Source organism: Monodelphis domestica, chromosome 4 (genome assembly GCF_027887165.1).
Source record: "Monodelphis domestica isolate mMonDom1 chromosome 4, mMonDom1.pri, whole genome shotgun sequence".
Lineage (NCBI taxonomy): Eukaryota > Metazoa > Chordata > Mammalia > Didelphimorphia > Didelphidae > Monodelphis > Monodelphis domestica.
The window spans coordinates 317,676,129-317,698,648 of record NC_077230.1 but is presented as its reverse complement, the minus strand read 5'-3'; the positions used below and the strand labels follow the sequence as shown (position 1 = coordinate 317,698,648).

General features: G+C 37.5%; 1 protein-coding gene across 1 annotated transcript in view; it reads right to left on the bottom strand.

The window, feature by feature from the left end:
• Window positions 1-22,276, bottom strand: part of LOC100028289 (guanylate cyclase soluble subunit beta-2-like) — a 75,148-nt gene extending 52,872 nt beyond the window's left edge. The window contains exon 1 of the mRNA XM_007495402.2: window positions 22,145-22,276. Within this exon, the coding sequence (XP_007495464.2) occupies window positions 22,145-22,211 (67 nt within the window). The 5' untranslated portion in view covers window positions 22,212-22,276. The remainder of the gene's footprint in view (window positions 1-22,144) is intronic.
• Between the last annotated feature and the right edge of the window lie 244 nt (window positions 22,277-22,520).

Sequence of the window (22,520 nt, the reverse complement as noted above, 5' to 3'; positions counted from 1 at the left end):
TTTGCACCTCCAATCCATCATCCATCTCTTTGTCAATTTGTGGGAAACATGTTTCTTTAGTGGTCCTCTGGAGTCACTGTTAGTTATTGCATTAACCCAGCCATATGACTGCTAGTCATATGCTCAGAGATCCTATTGGGGGCGGGGGGAGTCATATATACAAAAATAAGCAAAGAATTAATAATTAAAGAAGTATCCCCAAATTTGGGAATGGTTGAACAGGTTATCATGTATGAATTATAACCGATAATTGTTACTATAAGAAACTATGAATGAAACTATGTATTCCAAGAAACCTGGGAAGATTTGTATAAACTGACTCCAGGGTTAAGTGAAGAGAACAACATTGTAAAGAAAACCAACTTTAAAAGCCTTAAGAATGTTAGTCAATGAAATAACCAATCATAACTTCAGAGGACTGATGCTAAAGTATGCTTCACACAAAGAGATTATGCACTTGGGATACAGAATGAAACATTTTTCAAGATGGACAACGCAGGAATTTCTTTACTTGACTATATTTGTTATAAAAGTTTTCTTCTTTTGGTTATTCATTGGTAGAGAAGGTGGAAGGGAGAGAAAATAAATGGTTATTATTCAACAAAATTATAATTAAATTTTTATCAGTTTAGTGACTTTTTAGTTCCAAATTACTTCCCAGAATGTCTACAAATAAATATCTCCTCAGAACCATAAAATATTTTAGGACCACAGAAAAAAAGTTAAAGTGATAGGGATGTGGGGTAGTTTTATTCTATCTTAATGGTCTTAGGAAAGGACAAAGGGGAGGTACAGGGGAAGAAAGAAAGAAGGGAAGGGAATCACTATTACAAAAGCCACATAAATAAAATGAAATTATAGTCCCAAAGGGTGGGAGAAAAAGGCATATTATGAAGCTCACTTTCTTCTAAATAGGTTAAAGGAAGATTGAACACAATTAATCCTACACATAGAGAGAGAAGCACACACAGGATTCTGACTTCAGATAAGACTATGTTAAAAAAATTTTTAAGATAAGATAAGCAGAGAAGTTGCATTATTTCAAAGGTACTATAGATAAATCAATATCAGTATTCTCTCTGTGTGTATCTGTCTGTGTATATCTAATAGCATAGCATCTAAATACTAAAGAACAAGTTTATCAAAATGGATGGATAAATAGTAAATCTATAATAATCTGTATTGTATATTATATGATAAATCTATAATAATGGAAGATTTTAATGTAACCTCTTTCAGACCTAGTCAAATCTAACCAAAAGATTAAAAGAAAGAAATTAGGGATATAAATAAAATTATAAGAAAAACAAGAGATGATAGATCTCTAGCAATTTCTTTAAAGAAATTTATGTACATTTAAAAAATTAATTAATTAATTTAGTCAATTGTACTTCTTAACTGTACATAGCACCCTTACAAAAATTTACCATGTATTGGGGTACAAAGACTACCAAAAATGTAGGAAAACAAATATTCAACAAACCAATTACAAAGGCAATGAAGAACTATTTTCAATAAAGAGTCCTTAAAGAATGAATTAAAAATAATTGAAAACTAAACAATATTTAAGAACCAGTGGCTCAGTGAATAAATTATGCAAACAATAGAAAAATTAATCAAAGAAAATAACACTAATGAAATGACATACCAAAACCTATGAGATATAGCTAATACAGTTTTGAGGCAAAATCTATGTCTTTAAATACTTTCATCAACAAATGAGAAAAAAATGAATTAGGCATATAATTTAAAAAACTTGAATAATAGCAAATGTTTAAAAAGCTCAACTAAAAATCATAGAAATTCTAAAAATTAAAGTTGAATAAAATTGAAATAAAAAGGTCATTGATTTGATAAATAAAGCTAGTAATTATTAAAAAAACACTAATGAAATAGATAAACAATTTGATTTTTAAAACAAAAAGAAAACTAAGTTATTTATAGTAAAAATAAAAATTAAAACTTCTACCAATTGAAGCAGAAATAAATGAAATGATCAGAAACTAATTTACCCAGTTACCAAGTTAATTACTTGAACAGATTAAGTATCTAACTTATAGAAGAAAACAAATAAGATAGTATAGGGTTTGAGAAGTTCAAAGAACCTAAATATTAGGGGGAAAGGTTATTATTTGACCAAAAATGTGTTGGGAAAACCAGATGCTCTAAAACATCCTCCTTTCAGTTACTAAATTGATTTTCCTAAATTGTAGGTCTACAGTGGCAAATATAGATTTCTCTGTTTGGCATTCAAAGTCTTTCCTAACATAGTCCTCCTTTCTACCTTTCCCATGTTCTTATATGTTACATCCCTTATCTATTCTCTGATCTGTGAACAGGACACTTCATTTTCCTACTCCAGGTATATTCATTGGTTATCCTTTATATATGGGACGTTGTCCCATCTGACCTCTGCCTCTTAGCTTCCCTTACTATTCTAGGGACAGTTGAAACTCCACCTTCTCGAGAAAGCCAATTACTCTCCATTCTAGTGTTAATTATTTCTTATTTATCTTGTATATGTTTTTTAATAGTTGTTTTCATGCCATCTCCCCTCTTTGGACTGTAAGCTCTTTGAGGTCAAAGAGAGTCTTTTGCCTTTTTTGTATTCCTAGAACTTAGCACAATGGCATATGACAGGCAGTTAATAAATGTTTGTTGACTACCTGACTAGCTACAACAATAAAAATTACTATAAATATCTTTAGTGTATAGATCCTTTTCCTCTTTCTTTTGTTTCTCTTGGGATATAGTCCTAGTAAAGAATAGTTGGGTGTTTTATTTTATTTAAAATTTTTATTTATTTAAGAATATTTTTCCATTTACATGATTCATTTTCTTTCCTTCCTCCTCCCAGAGCTGACATGCAATTCCACTGGGTTGTACAAATGTTATTACTTGATGCCTATTTCCATATTATTCATTTTAGCTGAGTGTTTTGTGATAGTCTTCTGCCTTTTGGGTACTGGCTAGCCAAATGGTGTCATATGAATAAAATTAAATATTATTTTGCTGCAAGTAACAATAAAATGGTCAGTTTCAGAGGAAACTAGGAAACCTATTATGAACTGGTACAGCATTAAGTGAGCAGAATTAGGAGAATAATTTAGACAAAAAATAACAACACTAGAGAGAAAAATAATTTTTAGAGATTTGGTAATTCTGATCAATGACATGATGAACCACAAGTCCAAAAGAATAATGACTGAAACATGTCATTCACCTGACGGACAAGTGATGAGTTTAAAAATCAGAAAGAGACATACATTCAAAGCTATGATAAGTGTGGGCATTTGTTTTGCTCAACTATGCATCTATATATTGAAGGAAGGGAGGAATAGTGGGAGGGACAAATTAATTTTAAAAAGACAAAACAGCAAAAAATATGTTTTGACATACAACATTTATTTCAATAAATTTATTTTTTTTAAATCCTTACCTTCCGTCTTGGAGCCAATACCCAGCTGCCCTTCAATAAATTTATTATTGTGTAGTGACACTGCTCTAAATTAAAAATCAGGTACTGAACTATATAATACTAATGAGGAATGGTGAAAATACACTGCTACTAAAAACTTCTTATGGTGTAGGACTACTTACTATATTCTATGACTATTATTGCTCATGAAAATTGATAGAGTATTAATTTAAATAAAGTTTTAAGTGCACAAGATTTAAATGGACATTCATTTAAAATCATTGTATTGTTAAAACACATGTGTTGTGCATTAAAGTATCATTTTTTTAAAAAAGGAATCATAATGGATAGACCAATTAGTGTGGCTGATGACTTTACTTCTATCTCCCCTGTGGAAATTGTAATTTTCCTTTTGTCATCTTTGCCAATCTGTTAGAAATATAAAGTGAGACTTCAGGATCATTTTAATTTCTCTTATTACTTGTGATTTGAAGAATTCTTTTTATATGGTTGATGAACTTATGTTTCTTCTTTTGAGAACTGCCTTTTTATATCTTTTGCACCATTTACCATTTGGAAAATATAGTGTGTTTTTATATATTTGAATCAATTCCTTAAACATCTTAGATATCAGAAATTATAAAAGAAACTTGCTGGGGGCAGCTGGGTAGCTCAGTGGATTGAGAGCCAGGCCTAGAGACAGGAGGTCCTGGGTTCAAATCTGACCTCAGTCACTTCCTAGTTATGTGACCCTGGGCAAGTCACTTGACCCCCATTGCCTAGCCCTTACCACTCTTCTGCCTTAGAGCCAATACACAGTATTGACTCCAAGATGGAAGGTAAGGGTTTAAAAAAAAACAAAACTTGCTACAAAGCTTTTTCCTGGTCAACCGTTGTTTCACTTTAAAAATTTAATTACATTTATTTTATTTGTGCAAAAGGTTTTCACTATTCTAGAATCAAAGTTGTGCATTTTCTCTTTTCTGATCTTCTCAATCCCATGTATGGTCATGAACTCTAACCCTATCGACAGCTGGAAAAGATTTCATTTCTTGCTCTTCTAATTTGTTTATTTTGTGATTGTTTATATCAAGGTCATACATCAATTTGGATCTTATAACATTGTGTAAGATGTTGGTATAGACTTTTTTTCTTCCAAACTATTTGCCTATTTGCTCAGCAGATTGAGTTGAGTAGTTTTACTAAGCCCAATGCCGTAATGTTCATTTGTTCCTCATCTATCCTGCATATTCATTTTCCATTGCTGGATCAATACCCAACAATTTTGATGATTATTGCTTTTGAGTATGGTTTGAGATTTGGTACTAACCCTCCCCCTTAGGATATCCTCATTCAGGGCACTGCAGCAGGCTTCCTGATCATGGTGCTCTGGGTATTCAGACTATTCACTTGAGCTCTGCTGGCTTCTGGCTATCTTTTTGTGAAGTCCTAATCTGGATGCTGGAGTTTGCTGTTGTTTCTTTTTTAAATTTTTGATTATTATTTAATCTGGTACCCTTTTTAGTTCATTGCCAGAATTAGTACAGAAAACTCAAAAATAGGCTACACTACACATTAGAATTGAGGGACTAATTTATTAAATTTCACTTTTAGAAGTGAACGATAATAGGAGTCAGCATATATGTGATGGACGTGCTTTTAGACACATGAGGAAATTTTCTCAGATGGGAAACTCACCTGAAAAAAAAAAAAGTGTTTGTAAATGTGTGACTGATACTGTGGAGTGATTCATAAAATCTTATCGGAGAGATACCAGTAGAAGGTAACAAATGTTAGATAAATTGTAATCTATTTGGATAAGACCTATGAATTCCTGGGCATCACTCTATAAGTAATCTGTGGCATGGTGGCCCTTTGTCCATCTCTGGTAACCCAAAGACAACTCTGAGAATCCCAAGGCTACCCCTAAACCACACTTTGGTTTCTCAGGACATTAGGTTGGAATTAGGTATCCCATAGAAGTTTTCCTCTATTCAAAGAAGTCCGCCAGGTTCCCTTTTTTTTGGGGGGGGGGGGGACAGCAGAGCTAACACAAATTGGAAAAAAAAAACCCTTTACATAATGATTAAGGACTAGAGAAAATCTCAAGACTGTGCCCTCAGGATTCCCAATCTCCCAAGCTAGTTGATGAGGGTCATAGCATGGTCAGCCCACATCTCTCTTCTCAATAACTTTGGCTATAGTGCCCCCTACTGGCCCATCCCATCCAGCAGAAAGCCATTGGCCCTATATTGGGCACCCATTTCTTATAATATCAATCAACTGGGTGTCCTCTCTTAGCTCTAAAAGAGAGGCATCCAAATAATCAGCCTGTTTTTGTCAGAGGTGATTTATGCTCTCCAAAAACATTAATCAATGACTGCAACCACAACCAGTAAATATAGGGAATATATGGAGAGAAACAATTGCCTCAGTTCTCTATTTAACTTGTGGAACCTCAGCCAGATGCAGGCAGGAATATAGTAGTTCTCCTAAGCTACCTGACGACACTCCTAGGAGAATTGAATGAGCTTATATTAAATTCCTATCTAAATCCTAGCCAGTGCTTATGAGTCCCTGGGTGAGAGAACTCTTGAAAAGTGGTTTGTTCCTTCCTTCCTCCCTTTCCCTTTCCCTCCCTTCTTCCTTCTGTCCCCAGCTTGTCCGGGCTGAGAGAAAACAGCTGTGCTTCCTGCTGGACCATGCTGCTCTGAACAGGTGCACCTCATTACCTGCCAAGGAAAGCACACATAAGGAGGGAGGCCTCCCTTGCTCCCTGGGACCTGTCTCATGAGGTGTTTGCTGACTGGAAGCCAAGCTAGTTAAAGCAACAAAGTTGGTCTGTGAATATAGAACTTTTTGCTTGTTGTTTTTTTATTCCACCCAAAATATTATTTGTTGTTGTTCAGTCATTTCGGTCATTTCTGACTCTATGGGTCCCCATTTGGGGTTTCTTGGAAAAGTACTAGAGTGGTTTGCCATTTCTTTCTCAAGCTCATCTTACAAAGGGGAAAATGAGGTAAATAGGGGTAAGTGACTTGCTTAGGGTCACACTGCTGGTAATTGTCTGAAGTCAGATTTGAACACAAGAAGATGAGTCTTTCTGACTCTAGACCTGAAATTCTATCCATTGTACCACCTCACTGCCCTAAATATTCTTTCTGGCTTTATTCTCTTTTTCCCTAACCTTTCTACTTTAATAATCTCATTCACCCTTCCCCAAAGTCCATTCAGCTGAAACTCCAAGATATCTACCTCCAACTTTGCCTTTTCTTTTTCCCCAAAGAACTACATCCCCAACCTGTGCCTGCTACTGACACTACAAATATCACATGTCCAGAACCAAGTTTGTTGATGTTCTACTTCAAATTGTTACTCTTTTTTGACCACAATTTCTGGGAGTGGTAGCACCATTTACCTAATTGCCATCTTAAAAACCTTTGTTTTGAGTCTTTGGCTCTTCTCCCATACCTCTAAAATATGATCATTTACCAAATCCTGTATCCTGAACCTCTTTGTCAATGAAGAGGACTCCATTCTGCCCTGAGACTCCCCAGGGCAAATCACAACTCCTCGACAATTTAGTAGATGCTCTTCAAGATTGTCCATGATGTACTCCCCCCAAACTCCCAACTAATTCTCATTCTGGAGCCAATCTGGTCATAAGCCCCTCTCAATAAAGCCTGTCTGACCCTCAGCTGACAGCTACAGATCTATTCCTGGAACCAAACTTGAAGACTTCTAATTTGAAAGTCTATCAGGAAAAAAAGGACTTAAGGAGGATTTGAAGAGGGAAGAAGTTGTTTCAATTCAATCAAAGGATTAGGAAAGGCTTCATGAGCTTAACCTTAAAGGAAAAGGATTTTAAAAGTAAAAGTAAAAGGAGTATATTCCAAGCCTGGCAGAATTCAGACTGATATGGGAGAATAGTTAAAAGTCCAATGTCACTGGAATTTATATTCTGTGAAATAGAGTATTCTAAAATGAGTCTCAACATGTTGGAATCATATGAGTGAGTGTTTTCAAAGCTGGGCTTTAGAATCTGTATTTTATTTTCTATGCAAAGGGGAGCCACTGAAAATATTCTCTGGATAGGGAGATTATCTTAGCAGATATGTAGAGGAAGGATGAATTAGAAAGTGGAGAATCTGGCAATATAGGGAGACCATTTAGAAGGTTATTATAAAAACTTAGAAGTAAAGTGATTAAGGCCTGAATTAATGATATAAATGGGAAGAAGAGAACAAGATATTGATTGGACTTTGATGTGGTAGAACCAACAGGAAATGGAAAATAAATGGATATAGTAAACGAGAGATGAAATGGTGTTGACATTTCAAGACTAAGTGACTGTGAAAACAGAAATATTGCTAACAGAAATAAGGAAGTTTGGAGGAAGGAAGTTCAATTTTAGACATAATGGGTTCGACATGCCATCAGACTAGAAGACAAGTAGAGAAGATTAGCAAGTAGTTAGAGGTATAAGCCTGGAGATTAAGGACTAATTTGTGTGTCATGAATAGACATGGCAATTGAAGGTTTGAGAATGAATGAGATCACCTTGGAAAAGAATTTAAAAAGTGAAGAAAAGGAGGACTTGACAGAGACTATGGGAAAACCAAAACTTAGGGACAATAGGTAGACAATAAACCACTAAGGAAGATTGAAAAATATCATACCAACAGGTAGAAGAAGGACCACATGAAAACAAAATCTTGAAGGGAAAAGGAAGAGAGGATATCAAGGAAGGAATTATCAAATGTCAAATATTGAGTTATCATAGTAATTGCAAGATAGTAGAAGAAATGGGATAGGGGTGCTTTGGACAGAGTGAAGGAAGTAAATAAAGAAGTTAGTATTAGCAGGGAATTTGGCCATTCCATTCTCTGAGACTGTAGGATGAGTAATAGTATGGAGAGGTTCTGAGATATGAGAGATAGGACGTAAGGTACTTTAGTCTTCTCAGTCAGATAAATAAACTGTGCCTTTCATAGAGAAAATGCTTTGAGGAATGAAGGAAAGAAGAGAAAATCAGAATTCATATCTACACCCAGATTATTTCAACATTTCTAAGGTTCTGTGATTTCATGAGTTTGGAATCACAACTTGTTTTTCCCTTTTCCTTAATTTATTTGTAACAGTGTAGGATTTAACTTAATGTCCAATACTTCAAGTATTATGTTTTATAAAGTTGATTATCTAACAAAATAGAACCACTTGACTAAGTTTTTGTACCTGCTCCAAAAGCCCACTCCACCAAAGACACGATAAGAAGACAAGAGAGCAAGAGACAGAACTCCACAGAATTTATATCCTGTCTACATCAACATGTAACGAAAAGAAGAGAGTGGGCTGCTGGGAATCATAGTTTTTTTAGGGTAACAGATTCTAATTACATATTAGTCAGTAGGTTTTAGAGTAAACTCATTATGAATGGTGATTTTTTTTCTTGGTATAGTCCTCATCTCCTAGTACAGTGTCTAACACATAGTAGGAACTTAATATATTCTAGTTACTCAGTTCTGAAAGAAGTGATTTGCCTATGGTCACACAGATAGTATTTGCCAGAGGCTAGATTTGGACCCAGGATTCATTGGCTTAAAGTTGTAACTCTATATGCAGTATCACAGTATTGGATTTTAAATCAGATGTGTCTAGATTCAAATCCCACTTCTAACACTTTCTAGATGTGTGACCATAGGCAAATCACAACTTTCACAGGCAGCTTAGAGGTTATAAAAACAGATAAAATCTGAGCAAGAAACCATGGTTGCAGTGAGTTAGACTGAGATCACTGGCTGGAGAAAGTTTGGTAATATCCTTTTGAAATGACAGAATGAAAGCTTTAATTTTCACTATTGTTGGTATGTTGGGCAGCTTCTGAATAAAGCATATCATCCTTGGTAGCACACATGCAGAAAGGGTTTCTGCAGCATTTCATCTCTATGAGAAACTGAAGGGCACATGGAAATTCCCAAAGACAGAAACAAAATTATGAGACACTGGAAGTGAGAAAAACCCAATGGATGACCACATAGGCAACAGGTTCCCTATATCTTTTTCCTTTGCTCTTGAGAGGAACTCCCTGTCTTCCCTGTGGGGTATAAGGAACATAAAGCTATGTCTGAGGCTTTCTGCCTGTTCTATGGGCAAGCAACAATTAATTTTGAAAACTGGATTCTTGGTTTGTCATGTGAGTGACAGAGATCAAAGGATCACTAAAACTTGGCTAAGACTTTGGGACTGGAGGTTGTCAGACAGCATAGACTTTAATAGTCAGAAGTTGTATCTATGATGACTAAGACCAATGAGCCTAGACCAGTCCTATGGAAGTGATAGTATCCTGGGAGAACAACCAGAGTTTTAAGAGATCCAAGGAGCTGGAAATGATCAATCATCTATTTGCAAAGTCTAATGTATTAGTGATCCAGGTCAGGGTAGACTAAGCACCATTCCTTAGTTTTCTTTGTCTTCCCTTCATTGGCTGGGATTAGGTCCCCAAAACACACTCCTTTCTTCCTTATTTCTTATCTACAATCTCTATATGAGTACAGTTCAGAAATCTCCCAGCTATACACAAAAAACAAGGAAAGTTATTGGCAAGAATTTCAGGAAAGAGTTGAGGGTTCCATAGGGAAGAGCTCAATATTTTCTTTTCATTTTTGTTTATTGCTGTTTAGTCATTTTCAGTTTCCTCTGTGGCCTTCTTCGGGGTTTTCTTGGCAAAGATACTGGAGCTATTTGACATTTCCTTCTCCAGGTCATTTTATAGATGAGGAAACTGAGGCAAACAGAGTAAAGTAACTTGCCCAGAGTCCCAAAGCTAGTAAGTTGTTTGACATCAGATTTGAACTCATGACTTCCTGATTCCAGGTCTGACTCTCTATCCACTGTGCCATGTAGTGCACCTTTTTATTAGGTTGAGTCATCCAACAAGTATCTAATAAGTGGTGGCCACCTGCTAGGTTCTAGGTATTTAAAAACAAAAATAGAACAGCCCCTGAACTCAAGGTGCTTTATATGACTACTTTGTGTAGGTTATCTCTTTACTATGAGTATGTGATTGGGAAGTAGATTATTCAACAGTGAAAGAAAATGCCAGAGAGATAAGGTAGGGAGGAGCCATTGATTCCCTGCTTTTAAAGAATATATTGAACAAGATAGCACATCATCCTCTAGAGAAATTCAAAACCTGACTAATGTGGATTTAAATTACTCTGCACTAGTGCTCAGAACAATGAAGTATGATGTTTTAGAGGCTATCTCGTCCCATAAGACCTCTGGGCTAGTGGCTTGAGGAGAGCTCCACCTGCTGGGAAACTGAGAGATTATGTTCCCCCCATTGGATGATTAACAGTGACCTACTTCAGATTTATACAAAACCTTTCTTTAGGCTTAAGGAGGCAGTTTATGGTCCACTTTGGGCTGGTGTCACATTGCTTACACACAAAGTATCAGTGTCATAAATGACACCATCAAGTCCTTCCTCTCTTTCCTAATTCTATTCACCCATGTGTACAGTACTTAGGAATTTGCCACTGTTATCTTGGCTTTGGTTTTGTTGTCATTGAGACTGGATCTTCCTACTTTACTTGGTCTGGAAGGGCACAGGATCAATCCCACCACTGATCTCCACAACAATTTTGACTTGCTGACCTGGTGCCAGTTTGCCCCTCCTTAGGCAGTCTGGTTGGTTCCTCCTCTGGTCCCAGAGACTTACCACATTGGCACTGGACTCACTCGATAGGTCATAATCCTAATAAAATTAAAAAGTCTAGACCTCAAGAGATCTATCAGCCTCAGTTTCCCTGGAAGCAGGGGTTACAGGAATGATCCACCAAACCTCTTGCTAAGGTAATCCATCATAGCTCAAATTGAGACAGAAATTTAAAGAACATAAAGAGGTCATTTGCCTCACAAAGATTTCCTTGGCCCCTCTCTTCTCCTATTTATTTTAGGGTTTGTTGTTGATAAATAGGATTATCCTCCTTTAATTGTCTTACTGGACACTCACACTTTGGAGAGTACATTTCCTATCCATCAAATATACTTTAATTGCCCACAAACACAAATTCCCATGAAAACTGAATCCATATAGCCAGTCCAGTACTATTTTCTTTTTGGATACGTTCATGCTATCATTTCTCCAGTGTACTAAAGGGAGAATTAACTAGACGACTGATTGCAACCCGGCAGTTGTCATTTCTCATACAGGCTTATTGCTCAAAGGCGTTTGACTATCCAGTTCTTAGCAGTTAGAGTATTGGTTGCCATAGTTGTGGCAAATTGCTGGGTGTGTGTGCGTGCGTGTGCGTGTGTGTTGTGTGTATTTTACCACTTCAGTTCACTAATAACCCACTTATGTGCTAAGTAGGCACTTATTCATATACAGAATAATTACTTATGAATGTTCAAAGTGCCATCTGGTCCTGTCTTGAACTATGCTAATCAGAGAGCATCCTGTTGCAGTGGCCTTGAAAAACCTCAACAGTTGCTTAAAAGTAGTAGATTTAGGTCCCAGAGATGATTTGTATCAGCAGAGAAGACAATACAACTTAATTGTAATAATAATGACCCTTAGAGGACAGCTTGCTCAGTTGATCTGAATATTCTTTATAGTTAACTGCATTGTAAATGGGTTAGAAAACCCCAGAAACCAGGCCTGTTTGGTATGTATCATTTTTCTTTGTGGGGCTCAAACCATTGGGGAAAAATGATATCCCATAAAAGATACATTCACCATTCACAGCAACCCTGTGAGATCAACAGAATGCGACCATAACCCGTCTAGGACTTGGTAATTAATCCTAAGAAGTATCAGAGGCACATAGAGGTTAAGAAACTTGCCACAGTAAATGAGTCAAAAGAAGGATCAGAGCCTACACCTTCCTGATTCCAAGCCTTGTACTCAGTCTGTTATTCCTCTTTTGTAGATAAGGAAATGGAATCCCAAAGAAATGATAGGACATACCCATGGTCACATGGGCTATTTAAGTGTCAAAGGTAGGATTTGAACCCAGAACTTGATAGGTTTTGACTCTAGCAGTCTTTCCACTTTTCTATACTTCCTGGATGAAATTTTAATTAATCTTAGCCACTTTAAGATTAGTGTAAATCAAGAATTCTTGAGTTTTGTAGAAATCAATACTAGAAAGACAAAACAGTGAAACAGCAAGAGAATCCCTTTGTAGAGAGCTGGGAATAGAAGCCAAATCTTCTCCAGTTGAATGATCTACCTCCCTAAAGTCTCCTGCTTCAATAATCCTCCCTAATAAAAATGGTCTCAAAGATGTCACCACTAGGTTGAACCCTGGTCTGTATTCTCCAAGCTCTATTAAAATCCTCTTCTTTTCTACCCATGTCAGTGTGATTATTTCCCAAATCCCTATTTCACATGTAACAATTTTTATCCTTGAAATAAATCACTCATTTCTAGATATAAACTTTTATTCTAGATAAGAAAAAATACCCTCTTCTTCAGTGCCAACTCTTGTTTGTCCCTCCACATATGTGCCTTGGACACACGTGATGTCCACAAGCACATCTCTTGACTCATGGCCCCAAGGCACATCCATTATTCCCAATAATACAACTAATCTGTTTGCTGAGTTTGCTGCCCTTCCTTTTCCTTTATAATCTTTGCCACTAGAGAAGCCTTGAAGGCAGGGGAGAGAAAAGACATAGACAGAAATGAGCATGATATAAAAACAAATGGCAGCAATTTGAAAAGAAGGAAGCGTCTTCCTTTCTTTGGGCAATACCTAGATGAGCTTTCTCAGCTACTCTTAAGGAATTAGTATATCACCTGCCTAAGATTGGTGTATACTTTTATGTAGTGGGAATGCGATCCATCCTGGAGTTAAAAAGCCCGATCATATTAGGGATAGGGAGAAGCATTTCTCCTCCACTCCCCACCTCCACACCCAGAGCAGTCACTGGCCTTGCTTCCAAGCAACCACATGTATGACGCAGCATTTGAGCATGTCAGAAGCAGGCAGGGAACATCTACACATGCTCCATGGGAAGGAATGTCCCCTCTGCACTATTTGTATCTATTTCTTAGAATTCTGATCCTCAAACAATCCTCCTTTTTTTCAATAAACCACCCCCAAGCACTTGTGGCAGGAGCTCTGAAAGGGATGCAAAAAAAAAAGAGGTGGAGAAATCAGTAGAATCCTCCTAGTCCTATCTACCTTTCCCCACTAACATTTCTCCTGAAAATCTTCGGCTCTTCTCTACCACTCAAGAACACACTTACCTAAGAATCATCACTCCTGTTTTTTTTTTTTCCCAAGGCAGAAGAGCAATAAAGACTAGGCAATGGGGATTAAGTGACTTGTCCAGGGTCACACAGCTAGGAAGGCCAGATTTGAACCTAGCAACTCTTGTCTCCAAGCCTAGCTCTCTATCCACTGAACCACCTAGCCACCCTGTAGCATGAATTTTTAACTGTTGTGTCATAGAACTCTTTGCAGACTGGTTCCCAATATAGTGTGTTGGGTTTTTTTTTTAAATAATAAAGGAAATGCTAAATTTCAGTTAGAAGTTAATAAAAATAAATGACAATTTTTTCCCATCCAAATTCACAGAACCATTGAAATATCTATATAAAGTAGGGTCTGCTGAATTAGTGAACCCCCAGTTCAAGAACTCTATAGAGATAGCAAATGGCTTATTTATTGAGTGCCATTGTCACTCCAAAAGGTGGCTTTTCATTTGCTTAAAAGATGAGAGAGGGGCATCTAGGTGGCTAAGTGGATAGAGAAGGCTCAAAGAGGGGAGATCTTGAGTTCAAATCTGGTCTCAGACAGTTCCTAACTGTGTGACACAGGCAAGTCATTTGATGTCCATTGCCTAACCCTTACTGCTCTTCTGCCCTGGAACCAATACACAGTATGAATTATAAGATAGAAGCTGAGAGTTTAAAAACTTTTTTTAATTCATGAAATTTACTGTTCTTGGAGTGTCCCATAATTCCCAGGAGCTAAAGTACGGACATGCTTCATTCTCTGAGCCATGACTCCAAACTCAGCCACAATTTGCTTCTTTTGAACTGTCAGAGTTCTGGTGCCAAGTGAACAGGGGTGAACACATTTCTGGATGGAAATGATTTTCCATGGCCATTCTGTCCCTTGGATTTCTCCCAGTCGGAAGTCTCCTTCCTTCTGTCAGCCTTCATTTAAGATGGCACTGCGCAGCTCTGCCGAGCTCCACTCCATTCGGAGTGCCTGAGACAGCCAGACAAGAACCCTTTAATTAGCACACTGATGGTGGCAACAGGTTGAACTAAAGCTGGTGTTGACAATGGTGGCAGACCATTAATGGAGCATGCTTTGATTTTGAAATATTCAATTACTTCATTCTCATCCCTCTAAGTTTCAAGGAGTCTTTTGGAATCTCTCCTATACAGATTTTCTGATGATTTTCTTCAACCATGTAAGTCTAGGAAACCATAGCAGGGCGAAATACAGGGAAGTAGCTGATAGAATAGACCAGAAAGAAACCTGCTAGATCCAGAAATATTGAGTTAAAGCTATTTATTGCTTTAACAAAACAACAAAAAGATCAGTGAATTAAAAAAATTCAAATGAAACTGAAATATGTTCAGAGGCTTTCCCAAGCATCAAGGGTGACTACTGCCTTCTGGGAAAGCCACCTGTCTCTGTGAGACTCAATATAGCTGGCTGACCAAATGTGTTAGCAGGAACTCATGCCTGATTAATGACTATCCTTCCTGGGGCTGGCTTCAAGGCTCATTTCAAGTGCTACCTCCTACACAAAACCTTTCCAAATCCTCTCAGTTGATAGTGCCATAGCTCCAAAATTATTGGGTAGCTACTTTATGTATATTTTGCATTTACTGATCTGTTTACCTCTATTTTGTTTTACCTCTATAGAAGTATCTTGAGGTCAGAGACTTTCCTTTTTTGTCTTTTTATCCCCAGTACCTAGCATAGTGTGCTGCACATAGTAGGTGCCTAATAAATGCTTGTTTAATGAATAGATAAATAACCTGTAAATGAACCAAGAGAAAAACCTAAAAGACAACTCAAGGAATCTGTTAGCTTCCCAAAGGAAAGAAGTCAAACTATCATTGCAGGTATTGACAAAAAGTGTTCTCTCTCCTCCCTCCTTCTTAGAACCTTCCCTAATCAAGAAAACTGAAACCCCTACAAAAATTCAAATATTCATGTTTTCCAGAAGCATACCTCTAAGGCTTCCTACTTTTCTACAGGGGACCCTAGACTCTAGTATTGGTCATGTGTATCTACTTGTTTTCTTTGCCCTCTATGGACCCCTTAAAAAAAAAAAACAACCCTCACCTTCCGTCTTGGAGTCAATACTATGTATTGGCTCCAAGGCAGAAGAGTGGTAAGGGCTAGGCAATGGGGGTCAAGTGACTTGTCCAGGGTCACACAGCTGGGAAGTGTCTGAGGCCAGATTTGAACCTAGGACCTCCCGTTTCTAGGCCTGGCTCTCAATCCACTGAGCTACCCAGCTGCCCCCTCTATGGGCCCTTTTGATGGCATTATGGTACCTCAATTGTAGCCATTCCAAGTATTGCTATAAAGGTTATTGCTATAATAAGTTATAAAGCCAAAAAATCATGGAGTAGGCATTTTCTTCAGTTCTTGGTAACTTTCTTTTTTAATTTTAAAAAACTTTAAAATAAAAAAACCACCTTATTTTCTGTCTTAGAATTGATACTAAGTGTTGCTTCCAGGGCAGAAAAGCAGTAAAAGATAGGCAAGTGAGGTTAAGTGAGTTGCCCAGGGTTGCACAGCCAGGAAGTGTCTGAGGTCATATTTGAACCCAGTACCTCCTGTCTTCTGTCCTGGCTCTCCATCTAATGAGCCATGTAGCTGCATCTCCCCCTAGTAACTTTCAAATAATAGCAACAACAATAAACAATGGACCAGAGGTAGAAAATATCCACAGAATAAGAAAGCAAAAAATCCAACAAGGTAATAAAAGCCTTATAAATCAACTTAACACAGTCACTTAGCACATCTCTCCCACCAGCATCCATATTTAGATAGGTTCTACAAATCAACCCATAGGCTTGTGCTTTGGAACTCACTTGTGAATTTCCCTTCTGCTGCAGTCTTCCCCAGCATCCTGTTGCAATCAGTAGTGGGTGGCAACTCTGCCCAGCCAAGTGTGGAGGAAGGAGACGTGTGAACATGAGATGTTTCCCTTCTTTCCTGGGCCGCCTAAATGTTAGGAAACCCCAAAACCAACAGAGGCTCTGCTTGACCTTAAGCCTGCCAAAAGTAGCAGCTACTTACTTAGCCAAACCAATGTAATAGAGAGAGAATTTGGAGTAAAAAAGGAAGAATTGGGTCAGGGATCCAGTGTATGGGAATGTGTTGAGCCTAAATTAAAAAACAACCAAACTGCAATTCAACTGAAGCTTATCTTGGAAGCTACTTGGGGCATAGGTTGAGACTGGTGAAAAAAATCCCTAATGTAGAGGGAGATTGAGAAAGTTTTGAGGTCCAGCCCTGGAGATAAGTCTTTCATCATCAAAGGAAAAGAGTCAAAAAGTTAGTGACAAATGAAAACAAAAAGAGAAAAAACTGAAACCACCAAAGATCTCAGGAAGAATAAAATTCAGTTTAAAACCTAGGTTATATGCAAAGAGATAAACAGAAAAGAAACTAAAAGTAGAAAGGAAGACAAATATCAAGGCATCTAAGAGATTACAAATCTCTCTAAATAACTATTGCAAGAAAATGAAAATTGAACCATTGCCTGATGAAATATAGAACTCAAAATAGAACACAGAACAACTGCAGAATATTCCAGAATGGTTCAAGGGAGAAATCAGAATCTCGAGAGAAATTAGAACAAATAGCAGAATCTGTAGCTTGCACAACAGAAATAATTAACAGAATAAAAAGATGAGTTGCTGGTGAATTTTTTAATTTTCTTTCTTTTTTTTTTTAAACCCTTACCTTCTGTCTTGGAGTCAATACTGTGTATTGGCTCCAAGGCAGAAGAAGAGTGGTAAGGGCTAGGCAAAGGGGATCAAGTGACTTGCCCAGGGTCACACAGCTGGGAAGTATCCAAGGTCAGATTTGAACCCAGGACCTCTCAACTCCAGACTCTCAATCCCCTGAGCCACCCAGCTGCTCCCAATTTTTGAAATTTTCATTATGTCCTTAATGATGTTATAAATGTGGAATAGGGAAGCTAATGGAGAGAATGCTGAGTCTGGAGTCAGAAAGACTCATCTTCCTGAGTTCAAATCTGACCTCAGGTACTTAAGAGTTGTGGGGCCCTGGGGAAGTCACTAGAGTCCATTTGCCCCAATTTCCTCATCTGTAAAATGAGCTGGAGAAGGAAATGGCAAACTATTCCAAATCATGCTGAATAGATAGGGTTAAACTGAAAATGACTGAATTTTAACAACAAATGTGAAACAAGGAAATTGTATAGAAACAATTTTAGATCAGAGTATAAAGAAGGAATTTTATCTCTAGTCGTTACCTCTGTCCTGTATCCTCTTATCATATTTATTGAATCTAGATTTCCCCATCCTCCACCAGCCTTTGCAATTTTTTTCAGTGGTTTTTCAGTCATTTTTGGTTGTATCTAATCTTCATGACCCCATTTGAAATTTTCTTGGCAGAGATACTAGGGTAGTTTGCCATTTCCTTCTCCAGCTGATTTCACAGAAGAGAAAACTGAGGCAGATGGGGTTAAGTGACTTGCCCAGGGTCACAAGCTAAGTATAAGGCTAAATTTGAAATCAGGGAAGATGAGTCTTCCTTACTCCAGGCCCTCTACTCTATCAACTGTACCACCTAATTGCCACTTGTCATTTTTTACCTTGGTTATATAATGTTGATGTCCTGCTACCCTATGATCTATCAATAGTACTAAGAGGCAAGGAGATAGATGATTTCTCTTCTCCTAAAGAAAGGTGTTGTCTCAGAGTAGTTGTCCTCCTATCCACCAACTCCCAATAGATTAAAGCCATTCTAGAGTCTACAAATCCAATTAGAGAATAGATCTCTTCCCAAAGGAGTCCTTTTCATTGGGGCCACCTCCATTGAATGAAGCTCTCCTCCTTTCCTTATTCCTGTTTCAGTTCCACCCTGGGCTACCTCACCCACTTTCCTGTAACTTCATTTTCTTTCTCCTCCACCCAACCCTGCAATAAAAATTGCCTACTGTGTACAGAGCTGTGATTCCCTTCTAGTCATTGCAACATATTCTTGCTCCACCACTTACAAATCTCTGGGCCTCAGTTTCTTCATTTGTAAAATAATGATATTGGACTAGGTAGTACCTTCCAGCTCTCTCTCTCTCTCTCTCTCTCTCTCTCTCTCTCTCTCTGTTTCTCTCTCTGTTTCTCTCTCTGTCTCTCTCTCTCACTCTGTCTGTCTGTCTGTCTCTCTCTCTCTCTCTCTGCTTTTATATATTATCTATTATCTATTAGGATCCCAATCAGTTACTGTGTTAGAAAGTACAAGATTCATACACAATGATAGATGGCCCTCTCTCATCAGTACTTTTGTACATAATAGTGGTCCAGGTCTCTTTGAGTAGCTGATCCCCTTCTCCCACCTATGGGCACAATCATAGTTTCAGAATCAGTGACATTAACAGCCTAGAAACAATGGAAATGTGAGTTTCTTTTCTATAGGGATGACCCATCACATGGATCCCACCACATCTGTACCATGGTTACATGTGTTTCTTATGTATGTGCCCCTCCACACATATGCCCTGATCACATATATTTCCTAGGTCTATGTCCCTCCGTTCAAGATTCCTTTATATGTCTGCTTTTCTCACTGATGATATATAATTTTAGGAAATTATGCCCCAGGTATAAGGGAGATGTATTTTAGTACTTCTTTCCTTATTATACAAATTCTTTAAATGTCTTTGCTTTCAAATAATCATGTTCTCTGCTGGACTAATAAAAACAAAGACATTAGTGAGAGTTTATGAGCTGTGATTTTAGATCGGGTGACACTATATCTACAAAATGTTTCTTTTTTTAAAAAAATAACTTTTTCTTTCTATTTTAGTATCAATTCTAAGACAGAAGAATGGTAAGGATTAGAAAATTTGGTTTAAAAAACTTACCCAGGATCATAGCTAGGAAGTCTCTGAGGTCAGATTTGAACCCAGTTCTTCCCAACTCTGGGCCTGATACTCTTTCCACTGTGTTACCTATCTGCCCCCCTCAAAATATCCTGAATCTTGGATGGGAAATCTAAAGTAATCTCTGTGTCTGAATGTGTACGTGTATGTGTGTACATGTGCACATATGCACGTAGCAGGAAGAATAGAACAGGACATCTTCCTGGTGTGACAAAGATACAGTGTACAATTAAAGAAGCAGTCTGACTTAAACAAGTTATTGACAATTTAGAAAAGGGAAATGATCAACATCAATGAATAAATATCAATAATATCATAAGAATGATTGATGAAAACCAATTGCCACAACAAGAAGACCAAACTAACCCAGAAACCTTCGCATCAAGCAAAGACTTGATCTCTTTGCCAGAGGGTAAGATATGGCAACCACCAGTTGATAACATAGAGTCATTTACAAAATCTAATGGGGAAGTATAGTGAAAATTAATGAGTAGTTTCACCTTATAAGAAGAGAGAAGCAGTAAATGGAAAAAACAAGCTTAAAGAAAGCTTGGCAAGACACTCAACTAAGCCTAACACTTTCACCCATTAGGATTGTGCAGTCTTCCCAGAAAGATATCCCTACAACACCATTTTTGGGTGCTGTGTATGGACAGTGAAATTATATTTCTTATTGGCAAAGAGTTCTCTAAGCCAGGTAACTGGGGAAGGTACACTTGGTGGAGTAAGGAGAGAGGTATTTTTTTAGAGGTGTGAGTTAACTTTTGAATGACTATTGTGAATCTTGGAGCCACTGACATATAGTGGAAACTGCCCTCTTAGCATGTCCTTTGACTGATAGTGCTTGCAAGCAAAGAGACTATTCAGAGAAGATTTTCCTTGGTAAGGTTATTTCTCTCTTCTTGGTTGAACTGAAGTGTTTTATCTTGCTCCCAGTTGAAGAATTCCTTCACTATTGTTTGTACTTTGGTACAGAGGTCAAGGTTACACAGCTAGTAAGTTTCTGAGACTAGATTTGAACTCAGGTTTTTCTGACTCCAGGTCTAGCACTCTGTCTACTGTACCACCCTGCTGTGATGTAAAAAAAAAGCACAACTAAAATTTATTTTGAACAATTAAAAGGGAATTTTTTTTTAACTTCAATAGTCTTCCATTTATGTTATATATCTGTGAGTCTCTGAAAATCAAAGTTGAAGACTACACAATATGTGTGTGGTAGATGGAATCAGACCTCAATATTTACAACAAGGAATCTTTCAGAAGAGGAGGCATAAGCACTCTTTGTGGTGGCAAAAAATTGGAAAATGAGAGGATACCCTTTGATTGTGGAAAGACTGAACAAATTGTGGTATCCATTGATGATGGAATACTATTGTGCTAAAAGGAATAATGAATTGGAGGGATTCCATGTGAACTGGAAGGACCTCCAGGAACTGATGTAGAGTGAAAGGAACAGAACCAGGAGAACATTATACACAGAGATACATTGTGGTACAATTTATTGTAATGGACTTCTCTATTAGTGGCAATGCAGTGATCCTGAACAACTCGGAGGGATCTACGAAAAAGAACACTATCCACATTCAGAGGAAAAACTGTGGGAGTAGAAATACAGAAGAAAAAAAACAACTGCTTGATCACATGGTTTGGTGGGGATATGATTGAGAATGTAAACTCTAAACAATCACCCTAGTGCAAATATCAATAATGTGGAAATAGGTCTTGATCAACGACACATGTAAAACCCAGTAGAATTGCACGATGCCTACAGGAGGGCATTGGGGGGAGGGGAGGGAAAGAACATGAATCTTGTAACCCTGGAAAAATATTCTAAATTAATTAATTAAATAAAGATTTCTAAATTTTAAAAAAGAAGAGGCATAAAGAATGTCATAAAAATGTATAACTCATGAGTATTATATGGTGTAAAGAGAAAGAGCCAATGAATAGCCTATGTATTCCACCAGTCTCCTCATAATATCAAGAGTTCTTGAGGAAAGTCCCTAGTATGTTTAGTTGCAAACTAATGGGAGGCCATACTTGAGACCTGCCTATGAGGACCTGGCCAGGATAGGCTGTGTGATCTGCATCATTAGAGAGAATGCCCACATAAATTAAATCCTTGATCCACTCAAAGATTTCCAAGACCATAGTGATACAAAAATGGTAGTGATGTTAGCCTTTGTCATGGTCCTGTTCTACTAAACCTAAATCAATCTCACTAGAATTGAAAGGAATGTTCTAGCACCATAACTAACATGAAACATATGGGGCTTTGCCTCAGCAAATCAACATCTAAGTTGGTGTCATTCCTCCCTGGATCTCATGATCCTCCCTCATCCCACACCACCACATGGTATGACCAAGTATGGCTTACTCTACCCCAAAAAGTCTCATCATCATCATGGTGCCCCTTCTACAGGCTTGTCTTCCTCTGGGTCAGACTATACCTTCTCCTAGTGTGGCTATACCAGTAGTCAGATTATCTTGTATATGCTGCCATCCCCACACCCTACCTCCTAACCCCAGAGCAACTATTTTTGCCCAGTGAGGAAAACTCTAGGGAATAGCTCTGAGTCACATGCACTCTTTTTTCATACTTACCCAGAAGTTTGCAGGCTTCTTGGATCAGTTTGATTGTGATAATGTCATCATATACAGTATATGTCATGAAGGTATCTTGGATTTCTGCACTTGCTCTGAAATAGAAAGAATCACTTGAGTTGGGGCCCTTGATTGACCTTTTAGGATATAATAGAGTTCAAATGCCCTTTGGCTTCAGATTCAGAGAAATTTTGACCCTTTGAAATATAGAAAATCTTACCATGGGTGTTGAAAAAGAAAAATGTGCTGAATAATCATTGTAGCTAGCTTTTATATGTTGCTTTAAATCTTGCAAAGTAGTTAACAAATATCACTTCATTTAATTCTCATAACCACCTAGAGAGGTAGGTGCTATTAATATTATTTCTATTTTACA